The 25,117-nt window shown below is 39.1% G+C and overlaps 1 protein-coding gene across 1 annotated transcript in view; it reads left to right on the forward strand.

Annotated features, from left to right (window-relative positions):
* Window positions 1-15,084, forward strand: part of EFNA5 (ephrin-A5) — a gene marked incomplete at its 5' end in the record, with an annotated part of 37,693 nt that extends 22,609 nt beyond the window's left edge. Inside the window, 3 exons of the mRNA XM_009583669.1 lie at window positions 8,191-8,256; window positions 8,648-8,728; window positions 13,770-15,084. Of these exons, the coding sequence (XP_009581964.1) occupies window positions 8,191-8,256; window positions 8,648-8,728; window positions 13,770-13,891 (269 nt within the window). The remainder of the gene's footprint in view (window positions 1-8,190; window positions 8,257-8,647; window positions 8,729-13,769) is intronic.
* Window positions 15,085-25,117: the final 10,033 nt, after the last annotated feature.

Consider the following 25,117-nt stretch of genomic DNA (forward strand, 5'->3'; position numbering starts at 1 on the left):
GCCAGTACAGCAGCCAGGCCAACAACAGAGAAGGCTTGTCATTAAATCACCCTATAGGGCAGACAAGGGACCTTCCTGAGAGAGATACAGGGCTGGACCATACTGAGAGGAAATACTGGACGAATGGCTTAGTTAAACTGGAAGTCCATGGTTTACATCTCTTACCATACAGGATTTGATTTTGCTTTGTATGACTTTGATATGAAACCTACTTTCAATCCATGCAGGCTTCAACCAGATATATAAGCTGCAATGAGTTAGAAACTGCAAGAAAAATTACATTCTTCCTGGCCAAGCAGTTACAATGGGACAGTTAATTCAGCATTAAGTTCTAATGCAGAAACAGTAACTATGCATTACTTTCTTCCAAGAACTCTCACTAAAATAGCATTTGTCTGGCAAGTCTTTTCCATTTACTAGGCTATTTTTAGGGGGTCTGAGAAATATAGTCACTTGTGAGATAGGCCGTAATAAACCAGTGTTTTTACACAGTGCAAAGCCAGTGCAAATTAGGTATAAGACATTAGGAAATAAAAGTAGTATTTTACAATCTGTTTGTCGTTGTGTGCACAGCGTTTATCAAGTCTTTTTTTCCATTGCTGTGACTTTGTGATTTATATTTTGCATGAAGTGCAGAATGTAAGTCTGTGTATGTGTGTAGGCATGTATGTACACGCATACAGAGATGAGTACAGAAATATGATATGATTGTTTTTACTTCACTTCATACATATGTAGTTGAGCATGCAGGAGTAAAGCAAAATATGCATTTGTATTAGGTGCCCTTTTAATACTGTAGATTTTAAAATTCCATTTGGAAATACTAGTATCCATGGTACTTTTGCCTGTGTTAAGCCATAGGCAGTATTAACTGTCACCTTGCATCTGTCTGTTTGTTTATTTTCCTTGTTAGGTAATTTTTCTTAGTTTTCAAGTGTTGTTGGCAGTCCTAGATCGGATGGTTTTCCAGACGAGATTCTCTCTCTCTGTCTGTTGGCTTGAGATTTGCGAGTCTTTAACTTGCTCAGTAACGTTTTTTGGTGATCTCATCTTGCTGATGACTAAATACAGAGAGATGGTAGACTCAGCAATAGCAAAGGTACAAATAAGTTTGGTCATGATTTATTGAGGAAGTGTGCTTAATTATTAGGTCTGAAGAATAAGTGAGTCATGGACATTCAATATTTTAATTTTCGCAGAGTGGAGTCGTATTTTTGCTATTAGAACAAAACTTTTGCTGATACGTTGGAATGAAAGAGCAGACAGGCAAAGACTCTTTTTTAAATTAAACTCAGGTATTGGCGAAAGCTGCGATTTCCATAGGACCAGTATTTATCTGTTTTTAATTTTTTATTTTAACGCTTACAAGGAGAAAATGATCAGTAAATCCTTTCAGGTAGCTTCTTTTTTGATTTATAATTTTGAAGACCCCTTCATTGTCCTTAGATATGGGTCTTACTTCATGTATGCACACAAAGGAGTGTTTTATTGATTTATTAAATTCTAGCTGACTTTTTCAGTTGTACCGTTTATGCAAATTTGTAACTTTTTTCTATCTAAACTGTGAGAAGAATATTAATAACTAATTCTGCATTTACCTGGCTAATTTGCATACATTTGTGTTGTATGGTAAATCACATTAAAACCTACAGGGGAAAGGCACAGCTCTTCTAACAACTAATAGGCTATTTTTTCTTTTGACTTGCACAAATTGAGAAATATTGCCTGTGGCAAACATAATGGAAAACTGCATTTTTAATGCTCTCACACATACTCATTTCTTTACAAAGAAAGAAGCAGATGACGGTTCTTAAAAATAAAACTTTCTAAAGCTCTGTAGCTGACACAGGATATTGAATGCTAAAACACTTCAGGTTGGTGGAATTATGATTTGCAGGTTGTATAAGGTTACCTGGATATTGGATTTGACTAATGGGAGTGGTATTGTGCCTGAAAGGGCTAGAGGCAAATCACAGCTATAAATATTTTCTCCTGAAGAGATTGTCTGTAACTTACAGGACTAAGAGAGTGGAAGGACTGCGTAAACATGGGTTTCTGATTTACAACATGCAGCGTCCTGTGTATGGAGTTGCTGCAGGTTCTCTCTCTGTGGTGTTTCTCCAGGTGATTACAGAAGTTACATGTGCAACCCTTTTGACTGGGCACTAAGTATTAGGTGTTTACTCCAGCTCTATGCATGTGGCATCTCGATTTAGTGTGCTGGGGAGAAGTTCAAAATTAATTCTCTATTGACTTCCCAGTCTGAACCAATACTTCTATTCAGTGCTTGTGATTGGGAAGCACTTATCAGTGCCAGAATTTGTATAACACACAGTGGGTGCTGGTATATTGGCAATGAACTGCGGTGAGATCTTGGTGTGATTTCTCAGATCTTCTCTACAAGGAGACCCTGTTTGCTGGACATCTTAGCAGAGAGCAGAAGAAAACATTCATCACAGTTTTCAAAAAAAATAGTGAGAACAGACTTGTCTCCACAGTGTTTCCTGAACACTGCTTTATAATCCTTCAGAGAATACTCCAAGCGAACTGGCAATAGAAACTTGAAATACAAAATAGAAAGAGAATTATCATCTGCAGAGTATCTGCAGCATGTTATATCAGGGCCATGAGGAGACACGGTGGGGGTGTTGGGTTTCCATGTAAGGAAAGGATGTTCCTTTACCAGTGTCCCCCGTTCTAAAACAAAGGTGCCATCTGAGTAACTTAGATAAATGGAGCACTATTTGTACACTGAACAGTCTAATAGGGCCCATAGTGGATTGTGCCTTGAATATTAAATATATTTGTAGTGCTAAATGAGGATTTGAATTGCGTTTATGATTTCTATTTTTTTCTATGTCAGGACTCGCTTTTTAGGAAAAGGTGCAATGCTGTAATTAGAAAGCTAAGAATGAGTGAGGAGGCAAGCAGAGGAAACCACTGATTACATGTGAATATCAGTAAATAGGATGATTGAGACACTTTTTATGCGTGGCTTCCTAATAACTTGCTCTTAGGTTAGAAACTAAGCCTCAGATAGTTGCCAGCCAAACTGCTGCCTGTCTCAGGAAAGGAAATACTTAATCACAGCTTTTGTCACATGACTAGCAGGTCCTGATAACCAAGTTACTTTCGAAATTTTGATCTTTTCTTTTTTGTACATTTACTTTTTAGTTAGCTTACTTTGTAGGTTGATTGGGCCATATCTTGATGACTCCTTTAAGGATTTTTTGGGATTTAACATAGTAAATTCAACTGCAAAACTGTTGGGGAAAAAAACTCACATTGCTTTCTGTGTATGTTACTTTTTGTTCTCTATCTGTGGCTTCCCACAGCCTTTGAATAACTCTGCTAAGCCTTATCAGGCTGAGGAAGGACCTAACCTGTTATTTGTGTCTAATATATTAATAATGTACCATGTGTTTTCTAGCAGAGAACTGCTTAGGAGTGGAATGAAGGAGACGGATTTTTTTTTTTTTTTTTCAATATTTAAATATAGCTAGCAAATACTGAAATATTTATGGTTTGGCTCTAGATGAGGAGAGAATAATTTTCTTCACTCTCTTTCTTTTCCTTACAGGGTATAAAAATGGTAGCCAGAAGTGGTTCAGAGAAGAGAAATTTTCTCATCTAATTTGTCTTTATGAGCCATTTTTGGATCCAGCTTGGATCTAGTCCTATGCGCAGTAGTTCATTGCATGGGGTTTTTTCCTAGTTCAACTAATGGTGATGAAATTTTCATCTCAAGAATACAGAGATCATGAGTTGAATTTCTGCTGAATCATGGAGTTTTCCTATTAAAAAAAAATGAAGAGACCAAACCAGTTATTTTTATAATCATTGAGGTGTTTCCATATATCTTGTGATTTCAGAGTGATTTTAGTGTGCACTTCCTTCTAACCCCAAGTCTTTGTGTAATGATGAAGTCTAAAACATGTTCTTTAAAAGAAAGATCCAGGAGATTGCCATGAAGTTGCTGGTAAAGGTGAGATAGGGCAGAGGAGGAGTGAAGTATCATAGGAATTGTAATGAAATATAGGAACTAGGAACGCTGCAGAATTCCTCTTCTGTTTTTCATTGTGATTCTTCCTGACACAAACTAAACCAGTCAGACCTTTTCTATTCTAATATCATTCATGAAAAAAGAGAATATAACCTCTTTTGCTCCTTATAAGGGAACTTTTATTGAGAGGTTTCTTTTTGTTGTGCAGCAAGGTTTCAATTGCCTTTTTTTTTTTCCTTGGGAATTTCGGCTTTTGAAATGGAAAATGTTGCTTGGGACAGGTTCCATTAGCATCAGAGGCTTCCTGCTCTCAGAACTGGCCTCTATTTTATAGCTAATATCACCTTTAAAATGGGCGAACAGAAAAGCCTTATACCAAAGCCTTAAGGGCTAACCTGGTTTTGTGCAGAAAAGAGAATGAAATTTCTCTTTGTACCACCTGGAAAGGATACCTTTTGTTATGCTATAGCTAATTTTTGTGGAATGTACAACAACAGCAATAGTTTACCTGGGAAGCATCCTTAACAGATCCCAACTGACAAAGAGCAGTTCTCTTTCTCGTTTCCAGAGTTCAGCAATGTTGCTCTCTTGCAAGCATGCAAGAGAGTGTCAGGGAGTTTGCCAGACTCTGCTGCATTGGAGACCCACCTTTCGTGGAAAGTGAAATACCTTAAAAACACTGAACTTTCTTCTGCTGACGCTTTGCTCTTTCCTACCCTTAGGTCCTGAAGTCAAGACTTGAATTTTTCCAGTTGCAGTCAGTTTGATAGGAGAGTTTTGGTTCAAACGATCCCAGAATTTTTCATGTAAGCCTCAGTTTTTGTTAGGTCCTAGCTGCAGCATTACTTCTGCTCCAGAAAAAGCATATTTAGCATTTATTCGTAGTAAATGTTAATATGTGCTGTTTATCTTTTCTGCTGTGTTGCTTTGGTCATTTGGTGTTTCTTTGCAGCTGTTAGTCAAATGCTGTCAACCAGGTCACCCTGATTTGGAGTTTTGTCCTCTTCAGCAAAAATGCTTTCATGTGGAAGAATAGGGCTTCAAACTTCAACTTGAGTTCAAGCTTCGAGGCATTAACTTACAAAAAAAACCCAGATTTAATGAGGACTCTTGGCTTTCCGTAGTAAAGGGCAAGTGTGGTGTGCCTAACATGCAGAGAAAAAATATCTCGAGCTTGTTGCTGAAAGAAGGAGGAAAAAAATCCCAGCTGTTGCCATCATATCCTGGACCTCTTAATTCCACAGGCAGGATTTTCATAGGATACTGGTGAAAATATTGCAGAATAAAGAAGACAGAGAAGAGAACAGAACAATACTGACAAATGTACTGCAATGTGTGCGGGAGGGGGACAGATGATATGAGCCAACCTGACTCTCCCCCGTGGGTGATACATCTGGTCTTAGGACAAAAACTGCAACTGGTCTATGTTTTTTCTTTTAAGATGAAAAGGGAAAGGGAGAGGAAGAGAGAAGTAATTGCAGTCATCCAGCTTGGCAAACAGTTCTTAATTTCTCAGGAAGGCCAACAAGGTTGCAGCGTATCTCTTCATCACCTTGGTCTTGTTTGTTGAGGCAGATGTGAGAGCAGAACGATATGTCACTTGATTTTTTTTTTTTATTCATTGTTATTCCTTCTGAAGGAGTAAAACACTGAATTAAAGAGGAATCTTTCTGGGTTTACCGCAAACATTGGCAGTACATAATTTCCCTGGAAAGGAAAAAAGCACTTTTTCCATACCTGTCACTAAAACTGCGTCAATTTCTGGGATGATGATTTAAATGCAACTGCTATGGTTGCAATAGGACTGCAGTTCATGATACAGTCTATAGCTGCAAACCCGAGTGAGGGCTGGTGGAAAAAGATTTAAGCAGGGAACAGATTTTAATATTTTTCTTCCAATCACTAGGTGTTGTTTGCTCTTAAGTGTGTGCAAATATTATGTACACATATAAACTTTATGTGTACAAAGCATTAATTTTCTGTTTTTCCAGATAGGATATTATTAGCTCCTAGCTAACCTAGCTAGTCAGTGGTATCCTAGTTAGTCACTGACGAACAGAGTGTTCTAATAAATAGCAGTGAGCAAAATGTGCTTATTTTATGGACATAAACAACAGCATGTAAGCATCAAAGCTAAAACTTGCCTTTAAATAAATGTGTGTCATGGTGCACTTCTGAAGTAATTTCTGAGCAGGAAAAATCCGTTAGTGATAAAATTACTGTAGGGGTTCTATTTTGGCTAATGTTGGAAATGTTATTTCCACCTTTATGCTAGTAATGTGGTAATGACTATAGGATTCTTACCTTTTGAGAAATCTACAACTGCCTGTTTAGTCTGAGTAAAGCATTTAGTCAGTTGCGTATATTCCATGAGGGCCACAAAAAGGACACAATTTCCTGAATATGACCACAGAGTGCAAATATTGTGCCCTAAATAACAGACCAGTTACTGTAAAAGTCAGTAGAGGGAGGTTTTTTGACTTTGATTTAGTAAGAGCCTATAGCAAAGCCAGCTGTTAACACTTCTTAGCTGCTTGTCATTGTGAAGGGGGGAGCATCATTTCTACATACTTTTGTCTTTTGATTAAAAGAGGGAAACAATTTTTCAAGCACTTCCCAACAGGTGCAGAACCACAGCATTAGCTGTATTGGACTCTTTACTTTGCTCCTTTTTTGTGTTTGTACTGAATTTGCTAGTTCTTCTTAGTAAGTTCTTCTGGGAAAAAGCTGATGCCTGCCTTGGAAACACATCATCAAAGACTGAGGGAATTTATTTCAAGTTAGTTGAGGAGCCCTTCAAGTGTGAGCTTAGCATGAAGACAAAGCATGTGCATTCATATGTCTGTGTATAAATCATCTTAGTTATTTGTCACAAATAGGGACAGAATTAATAAAAATGGATGAAACAATGATAAACAGAACAAACTAACATCCTGCCAGCCCAGTCATCTTTTGTAAATCAAGACAGCTTCCAATAGTTGCCATTTTCTGCAAAAGGCAGCTTGTTCTGCCCTAATACATAGCTTTTTGAATGATGGAGGAGACTATGCAATGAAATAAAAATTACTTTGCAGTGCTTCAGGCAATATTTTTCAGCTATAGCTTTTGAGGGGTTTTGCAAGGGCGAAAAAAATGTGTATGCAAATAGTCTTTCACGAGTGAAAATCTGCATGCCCAAGTCAAGTTGCTTGGTTGCCAGTGTGCGTGTTGAACTGCAGGCCAATGTACAATTTCAAAATTGCAGACATTGATGAAAGTTACCAAAGTGTTGAGATCGGCAGACAATACACTAGGGAGTCCAGTCTGGGGTGACAGGTAGGCATATTTCCCTATGTATTTTGAGGCAAGCACAGTTCTAGCAAGGAAGTTTTCACAGCAGCACTTGTTCCTGGGAAATAAGTAGGTGCTGACACTATTTATGTGTATGATCTTTTGCATTAGTGCTAGACACGTTGTTTCCACTTACTCTTTTTCTCCTAATACAGTAAGTACTCTTAAAATGAAATACGTTGAATAGGAAATTATGAGGGAGGGCAGAAAGAAGGAATAAGCTGGTTTTGGTTTGTTAGTTATGTAACATGGGGAATCATATTTTGACTGAAGCAAGATAAGTATTTTCTCCAAAAAGGCAGATGTATTGGAGCATATGGAGGCTGACTTTGCTGTAGAATTTAATGGTGTGTATTTCTACTTTTGTGGGAGTATATACATTCTATTTTTAACATTGTCACCTTCAGTGTCATTTTGTTCTTTCATCCCTTTTTGGGTTGCTGAAGCCTATGGCCTAGTGTTTCAAGACTAGCTTTTCTCTAAGTGATCTTAATTATTCTGAAGTGTAATTTTTCAGAGTAGACACCTGCATTACATGAGAAACCATATTAAACAATCTCTTGAGAAAAAGGTGTGGAAAGGTCAAAGGAGATAATGAAACATTGAAACTACCATGTCCTTCACTTCTTATACGTAAAATAATCAAAAAAGGGATTAGAATAAAATCTGCCGTTCTTTCCCTGCTTTTGCATAATCAAGCTACTTTGTGCACTTGAAGTCCTTACGTGCAGAGGCTGAAATGTGTCCAGCCCTTCACATGACGGGAAGATAAAGGATATTTTATTTTAGCACAAAAGATGATTTGCATTTTCACTCTCTTACTCTTCCACTTGTCTTTCCTTCTTCTCCATTTACAGCTTCCGCGATCCCAGATAATGGAAGGAGATCCTGTCTAAAGCTTAAGGTCTTTGTGCGACCAGCAAGTAAGTTCTTCAGATTAAGCTTTCAAGGGTGGCTTTGTAGTGCATGCTTTACTGTATGTCTAGTAAACAGCAGTAAATCTTTTTTTTACTGATAAATCTCGTGTATCTGTTCTGTACAGCAACATTTGTGTTACGATTTTCATTGTATTTTCCTATCATTTTTCATAAAGCTTTGGTTTAATTACATGGCAGTTGCTAACTTGTTGTTTCTTAAACTGTTGTACAAATGGAAGACTATACTGGCATTTGGACAAGTGCCACAGACTTTAAAATATAAATATGCTTAATTATATATAGTAAATAGAGAGAAAAAAGAGAGAAAAAAAGGAAAGTGGGGAGTTTAAGGGTGTCTCACTAACATATTTGGCTGTTATCTCTATTTTTGTTATAGACAGCTGTATGAAAACTATAGGTGTTCATGATCGTGTTTTCGATGTTAACGACAAAGTAGAAAATTCATTAGAACCAGCAGGTTAGTATGCTTAGAGAATCTTTTTTAACAAATGCGTGTATCCCTCTGGTGCTTCAGTACTTTTTTTCCTCTTCTCTCTGTGTGCTTTGCATGGTACAACTGCTCTGCTTTTGCACATTTCTAGCAGTGCTAATATAGCTTATGGTGTATTTCCTGTATCCTTGTTTAATGCAGGGGAGGAAAAAGGTTGCTTTATTTGTTTTTTTGGGTGACACAGTTTAATAAAATATGATGTGTGCCAGTGTAAAATTTTCACCAGCATCCTGAAGTCACTGGCCCATCGAAGCCAAACACCCAGCATGTTGGCAAAACACTCTATTTACTAACTGGGCCCAAAGTTTTAGAAATAAGTCAATGGGCACCTTCATTTATTATGTGGTTTCAAAAGACTTTCAGAAAAACAGAACCACTGCTTTTTTTAACACTGGTGCATGACACAGGCATGCAACCGACAGTGAGTGTTTAGGTAAGAAATTAGTCCTTTAAAATTATATACATTTGTATGTATATTTGGTTAGGCAAAGTATCATTTTTACATACATGCATGCACACACACACACACAGTCTGATATATATAAATTCCTATCCTGTTTTTATTGAAGCAAACTTAAGTTTTGCGGGACTTTCCTGTCTTTTTTTGCAAAACACTGCCTTAAGAATAAGAATAATGCTTTCTATAATAAAGTCCCTCATGTGGCTAGGGCAAAGTTACATTAACCTCCACCATCAATCAAGCTGATACGTCTCTGTGTGGAAAGTGCATGTGTATTGTTTGTATGGCTCAGGTTTATGACAAATAGAAGCATGTTTAAATCTAGGGGTGTGAGTAATCCCACCAACTTCAATGGGATGGCTCATGACATAAAAATTAGGTGGGTATGTAAGAAAAGTATTTGCAATAGTAGTATTACCTGTTTGTTTTATATGTACCTGCACACTGCTCACGCATTGTTGTATTCAAGTCTCAATAATTAAAATACACAGTTAAATAAACAAATTATACCAGAAAAAATTACACACATACCATTTAGTACATACCATGAAGAACGGATTACCAAGATATTTTTTTTTTTTCTCTTATGCTATTTGAAAGAGACTTTCCCTTTGATATGAAGCAACATACTATTTTTTTTCTCTTTGTTATTTGAAGTTCCTTTAACTAAAAGTTGTTATTTATACAGAAGTATAAACAAGGCTTTTGCAAGTTACCCAGTTTGAATGATTTACCTATGGATACACAATAGATTTTACTATTTTTCTTTAAGAGAATTTTCAAAACTCTCCTAAAAATTTTGGTTTTGAGAATTAAAGATGTTCTCTAAGCAAATCTAAATGCAAGGAGAGTGCATTTACATTAGATACATTTGTACATTTATTAACAGCATTCTTCTACAGAAGGCATTAGGATGATTTTTCCCTATCTCTAGGTAACCTATGAATCTAGAAACTCAATGCACTTTTTTATGTTTTGTGATTTAGTGAACATGGGCTAATTACTGTGTATTTGTCCTGTTACTGTTTGCAAAAGAGATCATCTGAGTAATAAATGCCTGATTTTAATGAACTTGCTGAGCCTTTTTTTTCAGTAGTGCTGCTCACTTTCCATTGAATGGCTCTACTTAACTAGGACTATCACAAAAGCATATCGTTTAGAAAGCAGCAGGCAAACCAGGGAACCAAAATCATGCAAAGAGCATCCTGCAGTCTGAGGTGAAATACTGTTTGTCTTACCAGGAGGAAGTAATAGCTTTAATGGGAAGGTTTGGTACCAAAAAGTTCCCACTCCCGACATCAGTGTATATTTGCATTATTACTTGGACTAGTCACCATTAGATGATCTGTCATTCCCAGATCTGCCAACTGCTGTCACACTTTTCTGTTATTAGGCTGTTAGACTTGCCGCTGCCTTAGTGGATCTTGTTGCATGTGATCTTTGTCGTGTACTAATTTACCTGCCTCTGACGTGCGTCTTCTGCTTCTGTGTTCTCCCCTAGCCTGCCAATTGCCTTTTTCCACAATAGACAGAAAAATTGGGAGGCGGGAGGGTCATGTTCAGCAGATTACTTACTGTCACCTTTCTTTTAAAAATCACCATTTGTGTGATTTTTGAACCCTTGTAATTTCACTGGGTTTGTTCAGGAATTTGTAGGAAAGTAGTCTATAGAGATCACAGTTGTTTCAGAAGTGATGAAAGTAATTGGCCCTATTCCTGTCTTCCCCTTCTCTTCCCCCTTAGTAATAAAAATAAAAAGTCCCTAAATAAAAATTGCAGCTATGCGTATCTGGAAAAATTATACCTGAAGCATATGATGTAAAGCTATGTGATCTGGAAAATTCATGGCTGTCAAAATAATTTTTTCTAATTACTGCTGGCATTCCCAGTCTTTAGCAGTGACCTTCCAGATTTTACTCAGGAATTTTGTCCTCTTCATCACTTGCCTTCTGTGTTTAAAATAAAGCAAAACCTTTTCCCCAAGCATTAAAGATTCTGCAATGTTATAACTCTGCACCTCCAAGGAAAATCATATTTGTAAAGTGATTTTGAGAACCACTGATGAATTGTGTGCTCTAATATACAAGTGCAGAAACCTTGGGACTGGATTGACAGAAAACCCAGATGATTTCTTGAAAGGAATCTCTTAACGTTACATGAAAATTAATTCTTTATAAAGAATGACTTTATAAAAATGGGATCATAGAAGATCTCCATATTTTTCATTTAAGAGAAGTAATCTTTTTAGTTTAGGGCTTTTTCATTGAGTTTTTTTAGCAGTAGCCAGTGTTCCAGTCATGGCAGTATCTGATAGGCAAAGAGAATGAGGATTTATTACTGCTCTACACTAGTTTTGCCCTATTGTGTTTTAGTGCTGACTCATGGATGTAATTAGGGCAAAATTGTTGACGTTCAATGTTGCAAATTCAGACTTATTTGCAATTCTATTGATGATGCAAAAGGTAGAAGGTAATGCTCATCATTCTCCTCTGTAGTTTTAGTTCATCAGCAGTGAGTAAATGTTTCCAAATTGGGAAGAGCTGACTCTAAATATATGAAAGGAGGTAGAGCTGACAGAACAGGGATGTTTTTTCCCTGTAACTTCTTAGAGTATGATTTAATTGCGAAGCTGCTCTTGGGAAGTACTGTCTTCTCATTGCAGTGTCACCAAAGTACAAAAGTGTAACTCAGAAATGAAATGTAAACAGCTTTTGGTACTGACAACCACTGGAACTGGCACTTTGCAGTAGCCAGCACTCACTGAAATTTTTAGATTCCTTTGGAATAATTCTGGAGGAAAAATACTAGGGCCTCATTCAGGGCCAAAGTGCCTGGGAGGATCTCCCTGCTGGACATGGTGAAGAACTGTAACCAAAGTCATTCCAACCAGTTTTTCCCACTGACATCAGTGGGACTTTCATCTGATGGTGTCCCTTTCTTACAAACGTGAGCATATTTACAGCTGATCAGTGCTTGCTTTTCGTACTTTTGCCTTGAGCAGCACTGAAGACCTGTTGATAAGCCTGACACGATTGTAGCATCAATTAGTGCTGGAAAAAAAAGTGGAGAATTGCTAATCCAGTTTACTGTGCATCTTGCTGTGTAACCCAACTGAGGCTGAAGAGCCTATTAGCCTAAATTATGCTAAGTGCTCTACCTGCTTTTGTGTTACGTGTCAAGGGTATGAAGGGGAGGGAGTTTGTTTCTAGCTAAAGCTAAGTAACGTGAAATGCTCCATGCCAAAGCGGCACGGTGATCCCAGTGTCCTGACTCCCGTTTCCCTTAGTGCCTTTAATTGGAATTGCACACATCTCACCCAGTGTAATCCTGGCAGTGCAGTGTGTTGAGATGGGAGCTATGAGACAGATATATCATAGATATTTCGACGCCTCTCATAAAATGGGGGAGCTTATTACACTAAGTAGTGAGATACTATTAATTTTCCTGGAAACTTAGGCACTCTAAAATAACTTATGAACACATTTTGAGGCCACTTCACACTTCCTAAAAAGGTTTAGCTTATTTCATTCATTTAGTACTAAGAAAATTCAAACCCAGAGCTGACTTTTTATGGCCAGCCTCTGACAGATTGCTTTTAAAATAGCCAAATTAGATAGCTGTGGATATGGAGAGCTTTGCAGAGAAAAATACCACACGTATAATACTGAAGTTGAATTTGACTTTACCTACCTTTTTTTATGTTACAAGCTGTGCCTTTAAGGCTGATCTTTAGTTTACAAAAACTAAACACAGCTTTATTCGGTATCATAAATTTAGTATTTGCTACTGTGTTCTCTTCTGCCACTAATGCATAAGCATGTTTTCCCAACGCAGATGGTTCTTTTTTTTATTAGTTTTAGCAGCATATATGTAAATCTGTATTTTGTGTACCATAAAAGGTAGTCTGTTACCTATGAGATTTTCCAGATTGAATATGTATTCTATAAGGTCGGAGATTGTCATGTGTTAGCCTTCAAAATTCTCTTTCAAGAAAGGGAGACTGGTCTTATATCCCCTGCACATCCCCAGATGCGGTATACTTCAGTGGAAATTTTATGCGTGGAAGTGGAATGTATGCTTGGGCTTACGGGCTGTCATTTCAAATTCGGGAGCCAAAATCTGTAACTCAGTAAGGGGATTAACTGCAAAATTAATTCTGAGCACGTGCAACTCTTTTTCAAGCCCTTTTGAAAATCAGGTGGTTTTATTTAGCTGCCTCCCTATTGGCATTGCTATCTAATGAGCCATCCAAAGCTAGAGCTACAGTTTTTTATTAGAAGATGAATCTTTCATTCCTCAGTCTTCTGAAAATCAGACTGACTTTCTGCTCCTCTGGTCTTCGGTGGGAGTTTTGCCAGTAAGAAATGCAGGACTTGGCCCCAAGTTGGTTACATAATGAGGTATTACACGCTTGTGAAAGTCAATGACAGCACAAGGTTCATTGACCTATTTCATAAAGGCACTGAAATCTACTTACAGTTGTCGGCTCAGTGAGAGTTTATTAAGGATGCAAAATCTCATTGGAATGTATGCTTTCTGTTTGAACAGATGATACCGTACATGAGTCAGCCGAGCCATCCCGTGGTGAGAACGCGGCACAGACACCAAGGATACCCAGCCGGCTTTTGGCAACTCTATTGTTCCTCCTGGCAATGCTTTTGATATTATAGCACAGTATGCTCCGGCAACCTGTCGCAGAAAATATCAGGGTCTTGGAACATCAAAGATCCACCTAACTGCTCATCCCAGGAAAGGGACTTTATTGTTTTTGCAGATGTCAAATTGTTATTTTTCCCTTTTCCCTTTTCTTCTCCCGTTTAGCCTGAACTCAGCAAAAATTTGAAGGGGATAACTAGCTTCAGCACCCATCCCTACCTACCCTGTGACTTTCTTAACCCCTCCATATAAATAAAAGGACTCCAAATGAAAATGCCAAACTATAATAGTGACACTAGTGATTCTTATTTTCCTCTGCATTCTCCTTTAAGAAGTCACCTCTGTTAGCTCACTGTGTCATCCGTATGTGGACAAGGAAGAATAGTGGCAGATGCAGTCAGTGAAGGATAAGGAAAGTGAGTGAAAGCCTGGGAGAGTTTTTCTCTCTGATACAATATTTATGCCTTCTCGTTCAGCACTGTAAGATGATCATGCAAGGCATTGTGTCACCATGTCAGGACTGGAAGGGAAATATTAAGAATAGATATAATATAACACCATTTCCTCCAGGAGTTTCTAAATGAACAGGCTTCTGAAAGGGAAAGACGATGTTTCTTATAGGAATGTCTTGAAACATCTTTGACAGTAAAATTTGTGCTCACGAGTAGAAACGCTGTCTTTGGTGAGAGGAAGAAGTTATTATTTAGGAATGTTAGCAGGCAAGGTCAGATTTAGGAAACTTCACTGGGGGTGTGAGTGCCTCTGTTATTTCGTTTTAAGGGGATAATGCACACCGGATTATTTTATTTTAAAACAAATCACCGTGGTGCTACAATTTTTTTCTTGAAATGCAGAGGCACTTTTGAGAATAAAGTGACCTTCCCCAGCGCTGACTTAGTAGCTGATAGCCTTGGATGCTGCTCTGGGTGTTAATACATGCTAAGAGTGGACATCAGTAGCCAGAGGAAACATGTTTGGGACACAGGATCTCCAGTGTGCTCTTGATTTGTCTCTCCTGCAAGTTCCTCAATCATGGGAATAAATCACATGTAGAAGAAGCCAGGACAGTCTAGTAGCATTGGTTGGTGGGGGGAAAGAAAAGAAGTGTGGAATACGAATTCAAGTGTTGATTTTTTATCTTTTCGCCCTCCAGCACAGTTGGAAGAGTAGAGGAAACGTGTTTATCAGCTGGAGATAAACTAGATGGGCTCCCAAAGACTTAACAAAATATTTTTTTAAAAATCCACTAGAATAGAAAATACATTATTTAGATATACTTTATGCTGAGAGTAAGTATATATGCTTGTCCTATTTAAACATGTGAGAGAAGTGGTAACCCTTGATGCAATTAGGAAATGGGACTGTCTTGTTTGGTGGAATTAGGAGTGACCCTGTTTAAGGAATCCGAGCCTTGGCTAACATAGAATTTTAAAAAGTCATTTGCCAGGAAGTGCAAGCCTTGGGGTATTTTTTGGCTAGACTGCCATGAAATTTGGACTGCTAAGCATAATCAGGCAAATATCAGACCAAGACTGAAACAGAGCTTTTCTAACAAAAATTGTGGTAATTATGTTAAATGCGAAACAAAACACGGAGCGCGTTCAAGCAAAACAAGGGTTTTCTGTATAAACTCTGAAGAAAAAGTCTGCCGTAACAAAACTGAGTGATACCATTAATGGACAGCAGTCTGTGGGCTTTTTTTAGTGAAGAGAAGCTTTCCAGAAGTTGAAGCAGCCCACTATTCAAAAAAGGGGGAAAAGGGGAAATAAATTTAAGATGTAAAGGGAGGTTTATGCATGCTAAACTGTGATCTGGGCTTGCCTGATGCTGTACAACACGGTCATTAATGCAGGGCCTGTGCTTACAGGAGGAATGTAGGAAATTTCCTCTAGTGTGAAGTGCACACAATAAAGATACGCAGTCTAAACAGTGAGGGAAGTCATCATCTCATTACAGTCTATCTGGTACTTTTCTCTCTTTAATGTGGATGTGCTTGTACACACACTAATACTTCCTGTAGGTAGGAATTAAAAAGCTTTGGATGAGGTGAGCTTAATCAAAATGCACCTTATCAAACGGATTATTAACCAGAGTACAGATAATACTGCATGATAGGTAACCACATTAAAATGATTCATCGCAATTGCAGGCAGTCATACCAGTAGCGCCAATTGAATATCGAAATGGTGACTTAATTTTTCATCCTTTGTCGGAGTTCAAGACATATGTTTATCCACAGCAAAGGATTTTCACTAGCGTTACTCCTGGTGAAATTCACCCCTTCGTTCTATCACAGAGTGCTGCTGGGTGGATGAGGAACAGCACGAGTGATGCAGCTGCAAGGCAGGTCCCTGCTTGGCCTGGAGAGGCTGGGGACGTACTAGACACTGTCAGTTTGATACTTGATGGCATCAGGCAATCCCAGTCATACTAAGTACCTAAATGCTGATGGGCTTTGTGTTGCATTGCAGATCCCTGGTTGCTTTAAATGCAGATGTTGGTGCAAATTAAGGAGATTGCTACTCCCTTCCCCTTCATCTGCCCCAGCCCAAGTCTGAGGGACTGGTTCTCCCTCAGCCTAGGTGGCTTGCTTACCCCCATGACCTGCACTCCTGGCTGCCAAGGGCATTGCAATGTGAAGCAGGGAAAATAGGGATCAGTCAGTTTAGTGGATACTGTGTATCCTTTAATAGACAAGGTAACATTTCGTGTTAGTTTAGAATATTGTTTTGTACTGTACTTACTTGGATGGCGAAGGAAAGACAAGTGAAACTTAAAAGCTATGTTCTTTAAATCCTGTATTATTAGCAATCTCTGTTGTATATAGTGTTTGATAATAAAGTATTAATTTGATTCTTATGTCTTTTGTAAGTGAGAACAATAGACTTTCAGGATATTAAAATCACGCGCTGATTACAAGACAGAGCTTTGAAGCATCAAGTGTGATCATGGCTGAGAACTGAGAGACAAGTGGCCATGACACTGCAGCATACAGGACTCATCTTTGAAAATCGTTCATCTATTGCAAGACTTCACAATGTCAAGACCTGGAACAACATGACTTTTGATGATCAATGTTTTGTCCTCAGTGTTTAAAGGTCTGATGTTGGAGCCCTGTGGTTTCTGTGTTAGTTTTTGTTCTTTTGTATCATGTTTGTTTCTAAAAAGGCTTTGGGGATATAACAACTCTTCTGTTATTTTGTTTGTTTGTTTCTTTTTTCTTCCCCCCCCCCCCCCCCTGTTTTCCTTCTGGTTTTGTTTCCATGAATAGTTTTTCCAGAAAGGATCTTGCCAGTGTCATGTGCGATATATGTATGTACTTGGTTCCAAAAGAACTAGAAACAAATTTGGGAGGTACTGAGAGTAGATGAGTAGATAGTTTCCTTTCCTATATAATTTTGGAAGGAAAATGGTTGTATTTGTACCTGTTGATTCCCATCCCTAACCCTCAAAACTGAACTTAATCCATTGCCTTGTGAGAGCAATGGTTCAGTCACTTTCAGAGGCTGAGAGTGTTAACTCTTCCCCTCCTTTCATTACACTTGGACTTTGTAATCACCAGTTTTAATGTACAACCCTCCACACTTCTCTTCCCTCTTCCTGCCCCTTCCTCCTCTCCCACCCTCCTCCTTTTTTAATTTGGAGCTGTGAATGGGCAGATCTGTTTCTGGTCTGGCATCACTGAGTTTTTCCCATGCATTCGCCCTCGAGCTTCTCGGATGTGAGACAAATCTCCCTACAATAGGCTTGCTGCCATTGTCTGTACAGTTTAATAGATGCTGGCATGTTGGAGGTTACCCATGAGTCTGCGAAATCCGCTTTCCATGCTTACTCTTGACACCCCATTGAAGACACTCATTGTGTATGCATCTGGGTATGAAAGTCCAGCTCAGTGTGGTCCTGTGCTTGTACTGCCCTGCTTTGCAGTTTCTTTGCACTTATTCATTGAGTGCTGTTTTTGAAATGCTTACATTATATGAACTTAAAAGAAAATGTTAAAAAAAACACAAAACCCACCCAAAATCCCTGCCCCATAAGATCTGTATTTGTATATACACGTGTCCGTACAATTATACTTAAATAAAATTAAAGATTTTCATCATTTTAATTTGTTCTCTTAGGCTACATTTTTGTTCAGTGAATTACGGTCTTTATTTTGGGGGCTGTTTGTACCTACCTTACGTATTTGTAGGCAATGGAAAGCAATGAGTGGGAAAGTGTGAAGAATGCAGTGGGCACGACTGACCATCTAGAGCTGTAACTACCAACATCCTTGCTGATCTAAAGCCTGGCTGCTTTGCTCTTCACCTTGTTTATCTGTGTTCATAGCTCTTCCAAATACTTAGGAGAGTAAGGAACTATGTCAACCAAGTGTTGGAGCATCACATGGTTTCCACCATCACTTTTGCCCGGCTCTGGGCCTCCCAAGCAGTCGTCCTTACTCCCCTGGGTAACAGGTGGTTGTATGGTGTAACTCCTGCTTCTCGAGGAATAGAGCCAGCCCTAGAGGTGTGCAAACAGGGCAGTTGCACACGGTGTCCCTCTACCGAGGATGCCCCTTAGACTGACAAAGAGGTGGGGTTGGAAGTGGCTTTGAAATCTCAGCCGTGTTTTTCTTTACAAAAAAAGGGAGGAAAAGGGCTGACAGCAGCAGGAGCCTCATGGGTGGGAGAATTTGAGCAAGGGTGACTCCTGAAGGGAAGAGGAAGCAACTGGCTGGCTGTTTCTCCTCCTTTCCACCCCTGCCCCCAGAGGCTGATATGTAGTGCCTCTAAAAATGCACAGGACTGGATTGGGGTTTACTTGTATTTAGGTCTGAAACGGTTGTCTTTGGCAGTGCCTGCTCACTCATCATATGATAGGTTTAACCTGAGAATTTAGATCATAGAAGGTGGGGGGCACATACTGAAACCTATAATACATGCACCGTGCATTCAGAACTCAGCTGTAATTACACCGTTAGCATTAAACTCACTGAAAGCTTTTTATTACATTTAATTAGTTGACAGGGCAGCAAGTACTAATTATAACTTACTCTAACCTTCTTTACAAATAAGAAGTGACAGCATGGTGAGAGGAGATGTGTGTGTGAGTATTTGATACAAAGAATTGATGTACCAGACTTCTTTACTCTGGAGCTGTGATGTTACAACGAGGGCAGAGTTATAAGTGACACATGTTCAGTATGTCTTAACATAATAGCCATGTCCAGAAAATATCCTGCAGTCTGGCACACTTAATAGCCTTTGCTCAGAAGACACTTGGCTTTTGCTGAGAATGGTATTTGATTTCATTTTTCTGCATTAGCGTGCACAATGGGCCTTTGTGCTCCCTCGTCTTTCCTTCTGCAGAATAATTCTGCTCACAGAGTACCTCTGAGGGCATTCTTAGGAATATTCAGGCATGCATCATACCACTATAATATGGTTGTGTGCCAAAGTGGTTTTATTCATTCAAAACAAAGCTTTGATTTGTATAGGTTAGAGATGTGGTAACCAACTGGGCTAGTTAAATTTTGTACAGGCTTTAACAGCACAGGATTGAAAAGGGCCTCCTTCCTTACAACTCTTATTTTTGTTAGCATTTGCCCTTACTAGGAAGTTTAGTTTAAAACATGATTTAACTTTGTATTACAGGTGTATGCCTAAGAGCCCAGATCAAGACTCAGTCTTCACCATAAAGGCTGCAGTACAGACAGCTCTTCTACAAGATGGATATTTACGTTTGTTTGCTTTCAGCACCATTTCAATTTCCTGCTATGAATCAAAGCAAGCTGAAGTATCACCAATTTAAATTTTTTGTTAACATTTTCTCCTAGACCATATAGAAGCTTTTAAAACAAAGTATTTGTTAGATGCAAAAATATCCTTTGAAGAAAATTAAAAATGGAAGTGATATTGCAAAAAATGTTGAAGAGCTAATCAGGTTTTTTGTTGGTTCCCTTCCCCCAGATAAATCTGTTAGCTGACTGATACTGTCGGAAGAATTCGGAAGAATTCAAACCGCACATCTTGAAACACCCATTTTTCCTATGATGGTTCTTCAAGCAAGTTCTCATGTCATTTGGTTACACAAGGAGGAATACAAATACAAGAAATTGCAGGGTGGCAAGCTAGATGTCTACTTGGAGGGAAGGAAAAAGAATTTTCTGTTCAGCCTAGAACTTTATGAAAGCATACACTGCATTCAAGATCAAGAGTATAGAGTGATTTCTAGATGCTTATCCACCTGGTAATGTATCTCTGAAGTAAAGGAAGGAAGGAAGGAAGGTACCTCTTTCTGTATATACAATCTTAAGTGCATTCTTTCACACAGCTATCTTTCAGTTCTTATGTTAAAAGCATGCTCTGTGCAAGTGCTGTTTTGTGGGACACACTTGCCCACTTAGCAACATAAATTTTCCAGTACTAATTATAACATTTAAACATTTCTTTATCCACAGACAAAACTACTGTCGGCAAAACTGAAGTTTTTGTCTGGATGGTATTTGTAAAAGGAAAGGTCAAGTAAATGGATAGGATACTGTAGGTATAAGTATCCCTCTGTTCCTTCTGCTGCTGAGAACCAATTGTGCCTTTTGTTCTCATGTACTGTAACTTGCAGTATCTTAATGAAAGGTTCAACTAATCACTGACCACCTAGTCCAAGAAGTTTAGGAAGCGCTTTTTTTTTTTTCCTCACTGTCACTTTACCTATTGCAAAACAAAGGAATAAGAAGTCTAGAAACTGAATGCAACAAGAGCAAAGCATCTTTAGGCCTGAAGTCGCAACCCTGATGTGATACTGAAGTTCTGATCCTTTTATGCTTGGGTATTGGGAATAAATGGAGTGCTACATATTGCAAATGGTAAGCTGTGGTCCTGCAGCAACTGTCCTTGCCTGAGCAGGGTCAGAAGAATCCGGCCTTTGGCTGGGTGTGAACGCTTCAGTGGAAATTTGGCATGCTGTGCATTACATAGCACTGCGTGTATCCCAATGCTTCTGTTTGCTACAATGGGGATGGAGAAGGGGTGGGGAAGAAAGAGAGAGCTCATTCAGTCACAGACGGCTAAGCAGCAGTGGGAAGTATACAGCAGACTCTGAGCCAAAGAAATGGCTACTGGTATAAACTGTCTATGAGTAAAAGTCTTGCTTATTTGTTGAAATTCATAAAAACATTAAATAGAAAACCTGCAAGGTGCCAGACTGTGTTCTTTAGAAGTGGTTCTCTGGTCAAGCACTGTGCTCATGGAAGTCAGGGAAAAGCTTTACCATTCAATTAGGCCAACATTGATCAGTTTGGAAAACCCACTAGCATTTAAAAACATATGCCTCACCTTGCCATTCTAAAATAGGAAAAACCTGAAATCTTGCACTCTGCAAGGTTCCTCGAGGCTGTATCTGGAGCTGTTGCATGTGGAGCTGTTGCATGTGGAGCTGGCAGCTCAGGATTTTGAAGAATCAGGCCCTTGTGAGAGGTGTCTCTCCATTGCTGAGTACTCTGTGTAGCGAATACTTTAATAGTGGTTTTTAAACTTGGTCTTGGGAGTATGTTGTTGTTGTTGTTGTTTTATGTTTGCTATCAAAAAGATCCTGAAGCTGAATCAGGAGTGCAGAGTGCAGATAAACTGACTTTCAGGGGGCAGAATACAGCTACATTTCAATTTAGGACGACTGCAAAGAGAAGGATGGCTGCTCTGCTTTAAAAAGGATTGAACAAGAGCGGGGATCATGCATGATGTTAATGGTTAGACATTAAATGTGAGGCAAAGCCGGATGAACCCATGCAGGGATGCTTATCAGGCTTTGTACATTAGTTTTACAATATCCTGGTTCTTGCACATACTTGCATTACAAAAGGCCTTGTGTTCCCCTTGACACAGAAGCCAAAACAAGTGTGCATATCATCCTTGGTAGTGAATGCATGCCCCTTTTGTTATTGTTTATTTAATTAGTTATTCTGCATTTATTTGCAGGTAAAAAGAAAGGAAAACCCATGCACACTTCCTGTGCTCTGATTTCATTAGCCAGATTTCCTCAAAACTCTTGTACTCCAGAGAAGTTTTGCCAAGTGGCTGAATGAAATGCACACAGTATGAATATTTATGCTGTTTTAATGATGGGATTTTTGCATCCATGAATAATAAAGGTTTTAACAAGAACAGATAACGAGATTGGCACAAAACAGTAAAGTGGTTAATATAGCAACCTCTCAGTGCAGAGACTCTATTGAGAGCAGCAGGCAGTGAATGCCTCCCTCTCCTTCCTCTTCCTCTAGCACCAAAATTAGTCTGATGGGACATGCAATTCTTCCAGACAGCTTTGCAGAAAGCAGGTGTTTTATCTATGCTTTGTGCTACAGCCACCTCTTACATGCTTCGTTTGAGAAAGCTCAAGGTTTTTGGCTAAAAAAGGATCTTTAACTTTTGAACGCTATGTTTATTTCAGATACTCTCCAGCAGTGTTTGCATTTGAATCTGAAGCTGCCACTTTTCTTTGTCTGTTCAGGAGCAACTGACTGACAAGTTTTTACAAGTGTAGGAGGCTTGGGGGCTGCAAGTCAAAGCAGCGTGGTTTTCATGAGCTGAGGCAGGGAAGGGCAATCCCCACTCCTCCCAGCTCCAGCTGAACAGTGCTGAAGGGAGATTGCTTTAAGGTCTCATCTCTGATGAGGTACAGGGAAGCTGGCAAGGTCCTGAAGACCATAGCTCTCTTTGTCTATAGCCACAACTGCAAAAAGCCTGATCTCTTTAGTGTGAAAGTGAGATGCTGTAAGGTCATGATAATGGCACACTTGGAGGAAATACTAAGCATTTTACCCTCTGATGAATTTTAGAGCAAGGGTTTATTACATGTTTACTATACCTAGGTGTGCTGGACCTGTGGGAGCAGGTGTCAGACAATGCACATGTAGATAAGCAATGTCAAAAAAACAGACAAAGAAACACCCACTTAAAAGACCTGTGTGCTCACCCTATCTCTCTTAGCCAGCACCACCCTGCGCTGTCCTCTTGTCAGACTGCTTCACTGCCATCCCTGCTGCCACTATCCCAGTAAAAATGCTCAATTCAGGGGTTGCTGCTATCCATTCCGTATTTTTTCCACTTGGAGATACCAAAACCCATTTGCCTGAATTTTGACCAAACAGGTTTTTGACAGTTTTTTTGCCAAACCTGTCCTTCAAGGCTGATGTTCAGGGCTGTGCCCCACTGCTCACTCCATCGTTGCCTGCCACAGTTCACTACACATCTGATGAAGATCAGGCCTCAAACTGGGCTGCTGACAGCAGCCTTGCTCTCAAAGTAGGAGCTAAAAGATGCTTCAGGTAAGAGCTGGACTGGAAAAGTTGCCTAGGGCTAGGCACTGGGGTCTATATGAGTCAGAGAGACAGATGGTATCACATGCATTTGATGCAAAATAAAGGAATTCGTTACGGTAAAACTGCTTTTCTTAAAAAAAAAAAAGAAATAAAATGTAAAACAAACAGTGACTTGAAAGAAGTCACAGCTGAGTGCTTCTGAAAAGATTTATTTGATTTGCAGGGATGGACAGTCAGGGAAATAAAAGAAGACTTTTGATCTTCAGTGCAGACTAAAATAAATCAACATAGATCTTACGTTACTTTCTTGCCATCTTCTCCATATGGAAGTTTATTTGGTGTTATATCTAACACTGTCAAAGAGAAGAGAAGAAAAATTCTTTCAGATCTTAAACAACTGTTTGAAATATTTTTAAAACTTTCATCAAGGGGCAATAAGCTTGCTGTGAAACAGGTAGATCCTTTTCTGTGTGTTTATACATGACACACAATCAGTATCATGGAGCGAGTTATCCCTATGTCAGTAGTCTCTGGATGTCTCGTCACTGTTCTTTTCAACTGTTTGCTCTTTTTGCATCCTTTCAGTGAAAACTTGTCCCAGAAGCCACCACGAAAGCTATTTACTTTGTTTCAAACATAATTAAAACAGGAAAATCACAAAGGAGTAAATTAAAGATTGCAGCCACTACCCTAGTTTCAGCTCTCTCAGGCAACAGATAACTGTCTTAAATGTGTGGTTTAGTACACTGAAGAATAATAAAGCTCTTCTATTTTGAGATGTAATGCAGCTTGCTAGCTGCTTGTGCTTCAGGAGGCTGAGTACATTACAAGAACTCTGCATTTCCCTCTTCCTCTTCTGAGTAAATCGTGAAGTCTGAAGAAGTGGCTGTGGAAGAGACCAGAATGAAAACACACACCTCTGCCATGTGAAGCACCTGTTGTATCTGCAGGAGCAGGGACAGATGTAGCCCAGGACAAGTCCTCAGAATATATATCCCAGACACTGGGATTGAGGAATTGGAAAACATGATGTTTTCAGAAATGAAAATAGAAAATACATGCAGTCTTGCAATGCAGTTTGGGGAAAAAAAAAAAAAACTGAAGCAAAAGAATGTCCTAATTGGGCATCCTACAGAGAAATGAAAAAAGAAAGCCATTCTTGTGGTAGAGCAGCAGGGCGTAGAGACTCCCAGAAAGAATCTTCTGAAGGAGGAAGAAAACACACAGTGACTCACTGGGCAAGCAGTTTCCATTTGGAAAAATTAGGCAAGAAATATTAACACGCCAGATTTGGGAGCTGTTTACATCAACACAATACACTGCTTATTGCATATACAGAGTGAGTGATACGAAGCCTGGAAATCATCACGTCGCCTCTAACCTCAGAGTGTCCACTGTTAGTTGAAAAGGGCAAGTGAGAAGCAATGCAAGCGTTTGAAATCTAGCAATAAATAGAGAAGAACTTTATGAATAGGGCACCTGGTGCTGTGCTGTGATCCCTGGCTTTTAATTTCTGGTCTGTCTCCAACTAAATTAGAAGAGAAGGTAGCATATCTAATAGCAATTCTGTCTGTAGGGCATGCTGGAAAGAACAGAATTTAAACACCGTATTATCACACAAAGTGTGTCTTGTAGGCAGTCCTTCTAGTCCAGCTACTAACAAATACACTCACACACTACCGTGCTATATGTATTCAGCTGTGTAATTTGCCTGTCTATTTATTTTCAGGGAATTGTTAACTCCACCATTAGGAATTAAAATAAAAACCTAGGGGCAGAAGTTGAATCTTTTGAAATACAGTTGCTGAATGGATTGGGAGCAAGAATGGCTAGGAAACTGCAGTAGAATTAAGGAAATAAGTTGGGTCTTCCTTGTGAGCCAGTGTACTCTCTCCCTTTTGCCCAACGCCAGCAGCCAGTCATTCCTAGTAAACAAACTTGA

This window comes from Fulmarus glacialis, unplaced genomic scaffold (genome assembly GCF_000690835.1).
Source record: "Fulmarus glacialis isolate BGI_N327 unplaced genomic scaffold, ASM69083v1 scaffold14020, whole genome shotgun sequence".
Taxonomy (NCBI): Eukaryota; Metazoa; Chordata; class Aves; order Procellariiformes; family Procellariidae; genus Fulmarus; species Fulmarus glacialis.